Source organism: Colletotrichum fioriniae, assembly GCF_027942845.1.
Source record: "Colletotrichum fioriniae strain IMI 355084 chromosome Unknown scaffold_18, whole genome shotgun sequence".
NCBI classification, from domain to species: domain Eukaryota; kingdom Fungi; phylum Ascomycota; class Sordariomycetes; order Glomerellales; family Glomerellaceae; genus Colletotrichum; species Colletotrichum fioriniae.
This window is the reverse complement of record NW_027076854.1, coordinates 787,997-794,478: the sequence shown is the minus strand read 5'-3', so window position 1 is coordinate 794,478 and position 6,482 is coordinate 787,997. Positions and strand designations below refer to the sequence as shown.

At 53.4% G+C, this 6,482-nt stretch overlaps 2 protein-coding genes across 2 annotated transcripts; one reads left to right on the top strand and one right to left on the bottom strand.

Moving 5' to 3' along the window:
• Positions 1-836: 836 nt before the first annotated feature.
• Positions 837-2,676, top strand: ERG4 (C-24(28) sterol reductase; the record flags this gene model as incomplete). Its single annotated transcript, XM_065759362.1, is given in 2 exon segments — positions 837-840; positions 854-2,676. The coding sequence occupies 2 exon segments, from the start codon at positions 837-839 to the stop codon at positions 2,674-2,676; spliced, it is 1,827 nt and encodes a 608-aa protein (XP_065612084.1).
• A 1,301-nt stretch (positions 2,677-3,977) lies between these two features.
• Positions 3,978-4,551, bottom strand: CUP5 (vacuolar ATPase V0 domain subunit c; the record flags this gene model as incomplete). The annotated part of the gene is made up of 3 exons (XM_053198278.2): positions 3,978-4,042; positions 4,099-4,359; positions 4,437-4,551. 3 exons carry the CDS (start codon positions 4,549-4,551, stop codon positions 3,978-3,980), a joined length of 441 nt encoding a protein of 146 aa, XP_053044326.2.
• Positions 4,552-6,482: the final 1,931 nt, after the last annotated feature.

The following is a 6,482-nucleotide window of genomic DNA, read 5'->3' as shown; positions in this document are numbered from 1 at the left end:
CGCATGGTTCAAGTGCAGCGGCGAGCTTCGTCTACAAGTAGCAGTGCCAGCGCAGTAGCGGGGGCCCAAAGTTCGGAATCTTTGATGACCGGATCTTAATTGAAGCAAAATCAAGCTTCTTATTGGCGGGCCGTCTAGACGAGAGGTGCATATGCGGGTCCCCTGCAGCCGAGGAAGCTCCCGAGAAGGTTAGAGTCGGTACTTGCTCTTTGAGTGTAGGGACCACACAAAAGTAAGTACCTCCAATTTCAACTCTGTTCGTGACCCTTGACTACCGGCAGAAAGGGGGCAAACACAAATGTCAACAAAATTTTGAGTGGCAGAAGGCAGGCGGCAAGGGCCCAATCGAAATCCGAGGACACACTACCAAGTTTGACGTGAAGCCGTCCGGGTCTGAGTCTCTCGTCTTCCCGTTCTGCACGCCACCCCTCGACGCCTCGTCTGGTCGTACTCGGATTCTCCGTCCCAGACCGCCTCCACGTCCCCGATTGTCTACGCCTTGGACCTTGGACGAACATCGTTGCTGCTGAACAATCCCATCCTTGAACCCCGGCACGGACTTTGACATCAAGCTCAGCTACACGAGAGGTGCATGACCCCACGCTGAAGATTTCTGGTATTCTGTATAAAAAAGAGGCAGCCAACATGACGGGCAGATACTCGTTGCGCCAGACTCCTAGGTTAGTCGAATAGTGATTCCTTCTTTCTCTCTGGCCTGAAACCATTCCGCGAAGCAATCGGATCTGCTGCGAACACACCAGACGACTCTGTTGCGCATACCTTGTTGCCAAACTTGTCGCAAACCGCAACCATGGCCGCCCTTGTTTCCTCTCCCAATGGGTCAATACTCTAGCGAATACCTTTCCTCTTACCAATGCTAACCCACTGAATAGGAAGAAGGAGCTCTTTGAGGGCATGGTCGAGACTCCTCGGCGCGTTTCTTCTAGACGCAAGTCTCCCGAGGCCACCACCGGCGCAGAGGTTACCGAATCGAAGCCGCAACCCCGTGCCCCGAGACGACGTACGACGGGAAAGTTCCGCGAGGAGCTCGACGATGAGGCAGAGACGGCGCCCGCGAACGGCAAGGCCAACTTTGACGAGCCCTTGACCAACGGTCACACCAATGGACACGCCAACGGATACACCAATGGACATGTCAAGGAGGAGCCCATCGCCAATGGCCACAGCAACGGGTACGCCCAGGTGAAGGTTGAGACGGCGACCAACGGCCATGCTGCCACGCCCAAGGAGGATGCCCAGCCAACGTACAAGAAGGGCACCATCATCGACGGCTGGGAAGTCGGTACGGACCCCAAGATTGATGCCTCGGGCGAGTTCGAGTTCGGAGGCAGCATTGGCACCATGTCGCTGATGATCGGCTTCCCTCTGCTCATGTGGTACATGTGGATTGGAGCCACCTACTACAACGGCGGCGTTCCTACCCGTGAGCAGGGCCAGAGCTGGGGCGAGTTTGCCCGTCATCTCGTGGACCTTGTCTACACTGGCGCATTCCCCTCCCTGCGTGCCTGGCGCATCTACTGGACCTTCTTCACCTTCGAGGGCATCTGTTACTGCGTGTTGCCCGGTGTCTGGGCCTGGGGCAAGCCTCTGGCTCACGAGAACGGCAAGCAGCTCAAGTACTTCTGCAACGCCTACGTCAGCTTCTACTTTACGATTGCTGTCATGGCCGTCCTTCACTTCACCGGATTGTTCCCCCTCTACACCTTCCTCGACGAGTTTGGCCCCCTGATGTCTGTGGCTATTCTCAGCGGCTTTCTCGTGGCCTTCGCTGCCTACTTCTCCGCCCTCTGGAGAGGTGCCCAGCACCGCATGACCGGCTACCCCATCTACGACTTCTTCCTTGGCGCCGAGCTGAACCCCCGCATGTTTGGCATCTTGGACTTCAAGATGTTCTTCGAGGTTCGCATTCCGTGGTTCATTCTCTTCGGTCTTAGCTGCGGTGCTGCCGCCCGCCAATACGAAAAGTACGGCTACGTCTCCGGCGAAGTGCTCTTCCTGGTCATGGCCCACTACCTCTACGCCAACGCCTGCGCCAAGGGTGAGCAGCTCATCGTCCCGACCTGGGACATGTACTACGAGAAGTGGGGCTTCATGCTCATCTTCTGGAACCTTGCCGGAGTCCCTCTCTCGTACTGCCACTGCACCATTTTCCTGGCCAACCACCACCCTTCTGAGTACAAGTGGAACCCCATCGCGCTCGGCTTTCTCTTTGTCTCCTACCTCTTCGTCTACTGGATCTGGGACACCACCAACAGCCAGAAGAACGGCTTCCGCGCCCAGGAACGCGGCCAGCTCGTTGCCCGCAAGACCTTCCCTCAACTCCCCTGGCAGACGGTCAAAAACCCCAAGACCATCACCTCGGACAAGGGCGATGTCATTCTCGCTGACGGCTGGTACGGCTACGCCCGTAAGATCCACTACACGTGCGATGCCTTCTTCGCCATCTGCTGGGGTCTGATCACGGGGTTCAAGAGCCCTTTCCCCTGGTTCTACCCTGTCTTCTTCTGCGGCATGATTGCCCACCGTGCTGCCCGTGACATCCACCGTTGCCGCCAAAAGTACGGTGACGCCTGGACCCAGTACGAGCGCGAGGTTCCCTACCTCTTCATCCCCGTAAGTTTCAATCTTTGTTCTGCAGTAATGGAAAGAATCTAGTGACTAACTCCTCTACAGTACGTCATCTAAGTGACAAATCCATCAAACCCTCCCAAAAACTAGGCGTCTTATGCCACGGCCATCGGGCCATATTTGTCTGTACATAATTCGCTTCTTCACCTGGAGCCGGTTGCCAAGAGACTTTAAGTCCGGCAGTAAACGGCAAGGGGTAATGGTAAACGAATGGGGGGAAAAAGAAAAATTGCTGGCATCATGTGCGGGAAGACATGGTTGGCATAAAGACTTGTAATTATATAACAGAAGCGGTGCCTTGTTCTTTGACATCACCGCGACTTTCTTTGTCACGTGTCGGCAGCGTTTTGTTAGGCACGCTGCCCACTAAAATCGAGTAAAATGAGTAAAATGAAACACCTATCTAAAGACAACAGGTTCGTTTGGTAATGTGACCTTGTCGCCTGTGAGGCTTCCTATGCAGAAAGTACCTTGATAAATTCTGGTCGCGTCAGAGAAGCGGCACTTTGCTAGCCTTTTTTAAAGTTCCTGGGATCCTGCTGTAGGCGGGCAGCAAGGGGCTTGAAGGGCTGGCACTACTTAATTTTGTTAAGGATATACAGACCAAGGCCCAAGTTCTTCAGCATTCCCGCCAGTAGGTAGCTTCACAGTCCATTACTCAGCCTAGATGGTGCTTCCCCACAAGAGCATGTCACTGTTTGTATCCGTATCGAAACTCAAAAAGGCTTCGGCAAGACATTGCAGTCAGACTAGTCTGGGTCTATCAGCTGGGGGCGGTCCTTGGAGAACATGAACGCAGGTTGGTCTCTGTTCCTTATCTTTGGTTGTTGGCCGATGCTGGAAACCTAACTGGAGACTCCCTGTCCGCTCAGCATCAGGCTATGAAAGTAGTGATGGCGAGCCCCAAGGCAATCGACTGTGTATGGAGGATCACCAAATGTCACACAGCATAAGCAAAGGAGTATGGAACTTTAACAGAATAGTAGACGCATAAAAAACACATTGTCGCAACCTAGACTACAATTCCGTTCTCCCATCACCGATGTCTATGCTGAGCAATCGCCCCCCTGAATGGATAGCATACCTTGATGGCAAAATAGTACATATACGTTTGATCCTTGATCGAAGCAGTCCTCGATCGTCCCAAACATGGCATTTCGTGACCCTTGACCGTTCCCACGCCTATGCCTTTAAACCTTTGATTCGAGTTTTCGACGCGCCTGCTGATGATATTTGTCCGCCCTGTGGCAGTGATGCCCGTGCAAGTTGTGGCTTAAGTACATCTTGTCAACCGTTCAACCGAGCATTCGTCGTATTGGTGTCGTCGCTTAGCAGGTGACGTCCTGAGTGGCCTTGGAGTTCATGAGAAGAGCAACAATCAAGCCGTAAAGACCTAAAGACAATAATATTAGTAAAAGCGCGTCTGCGACCGGGGTTGATATAGCGTACCCAAGACTTCGGCGAAAATGAGAATCAGAATCATGCCGACGAAGAGACGGGGCTGTTGAGCAGTTCCACGGACACCAGCATCACCGACGATACCAATGGCGAAACCAGCAGCAAGACCAGCAAGACCGACAGAGAGACCAGCACCGAACTGGATGAATCCAGTGTAGAGGGCCATCTGCTGCTGAAGGCCGTCGGAGATAAGCACGGAAACGACGAGACCGTAAATAGCAATGATACCAGCCATAATGACGGGAACAATGTCTATAGTAATAATTAGCAAATGTCGATGCAGCTATACCATGAATGCATGGTCATCGATTGTGGATGCTGGTTCGTACTCTTGACGATCAGGTCAGGGCGGAGGACACCCATAGCCGAGATACCGACACCGGACTTTGCGGTACCGTAAGAGGCACCCAGGCAGGTGAAAACAATGGCGACGGTGCAACCCATGGCTCCGAAGAAGGGCTGTAGCGTGTTAGCGATGTTGTGGACGCGATGTCGAATGATGCCCAAATGGCTCATCCCAGGTAGGAAGGGGGGCGACGTCATGGATCGATGACTCGGGAGGCACAGGGAGGACGAACCGCATAGACGGGGCTGTGACATTATCGCGTTAGCAGATGAGCTTCAACAACGCAGTAGAAAGCTGTTTGCGCAAGTTGGGCATCGGAAAGGATGGAGTTGGGAGCTTCGATTGATGGACAGGAGCTCGTCAACGGGGGCAAACAAGCATGTTGTTGACGTACCAAAGCTCGGAAGGCATTTTGGCGGTTTATGTGGATTTGGACTGGCTAAAAAAGTCGAGGAAGACGTCGAGACGAGTCGGAGATGAAGGAAATACGGCGGCAGCTGGGCTGGGGACGATTGCGGTGATGATTGTTGGGGCGGGCGAGGTTCGATGCTGCGTCGGCGACTACTCGAGATGAGGTGTGCTTGTTAAGATCTCGTTTCCAGGTTGGCCTTCTGGTTGGTTGCAAGGTTTTGCGGCGCGTTGACAGCTCCTTGCCCTTACGTAAGACAAAGAGGAGGCAGTGCCCGGAGACCGGCTAAATGTGGCCTCCGAGGTGGCTGGCTCTAAGCTGCAGAAGCCAGGTCCCACTTTCCCACGGAATCTGCCGTCGAAATTTGGGGAAGTGGGATATTTTTTTTTTCCATCGGCTTGAGTTTGAACTTCTGGATCTTCACATTCACCACCGTACTCTCACCGATCTTTCATCTCACCATCAGGGCGAGCCAACGCAAGGAACCCTGCACTATAACATCGGTAAGCTTTTGAGACCTTCTGACTGTCAATTGCAAATCGCTGATTGCGTTCTGCAGACATCACTCGACACCTTACATCCTCAACAATGTCTGAATCCGCTGCCTGGCCCCTTGCCGACGATGCTCTTCAGCAAGAGCTTCTGGACATGGTCCAGCAGTGCCAGCACTACCGTCAGCTGAAGAAGGGCGCCAACGAGGCCACCAAGACTCTCAACCGTGGTGTCTCTGAGCTCATCATTCTCGGTATGTCCACTTCATCGACCGTTGTTGACGAAACAATGCTAATTTTGCCGACCAGCTGCGGACACTAACCCTCTCTCGATCGTCCTCCACCTTCCCCTCCTTTCCGAAGACAAGAACGTCCCCTACGTTTACGTCAAGTCCAAGACCGCTCTTGGCCGTGCCTGCGGTGTCTCCCGCGCCGTTATTGCTTGCAGCATCACCTCCAACGAGGGCTCTGAGCTCGCCGGTCCCATCCGCGCCCTCAAGGACAAGATCGAGAGACTCGCCATCTAAGATACCCCCGACGTAGGATAATGGGCAGTGTATTATGATGTATCTTGGAAGGTGCTGAAAAATGGTTTGGAATGGAAAAGTCTGAATTGTTGATAGGCGTCGACTAGCTATTCTGGGGTCCCATTCTCTGCCATGGTCTCTGCTATTGCGACGGAATGCATGGTAACTGGCTGCGAAAACAGCTATGTGAATGCGCCTATCTATTAGTGGATTCCTGCAAGTTGGTGTGGTCCGGAAACTAGCAATTGATGATTGTCGAAAACTCAAACTCCCAAATATGCAATGGCCACAATTTGTGCATTTAGCGGTGCTTGACTCGGGACGAGCCAGTGGGGGAACCTACAGCTTCCATTGGAACGACACTTTCCCTGAAGAACAAGTCAAGCGATCTCTAACCTTTACTGTCCACGCTATCTAGCTTCCTTGCCTTCCCTTGGACGGTGGGATTGTCGGTGAAGACGCGAGAACGAATGCAGAGCTGGCGTTTAATGAGCAGACTGAACCACTCATCGGGCCGGTGTCTTAGGCGTGACCTACGCTTGCTGTCTCAGCGACTCGCACCTGGCCCAGCAAATGCACACTGACGTTACCCCGCGGCCCAC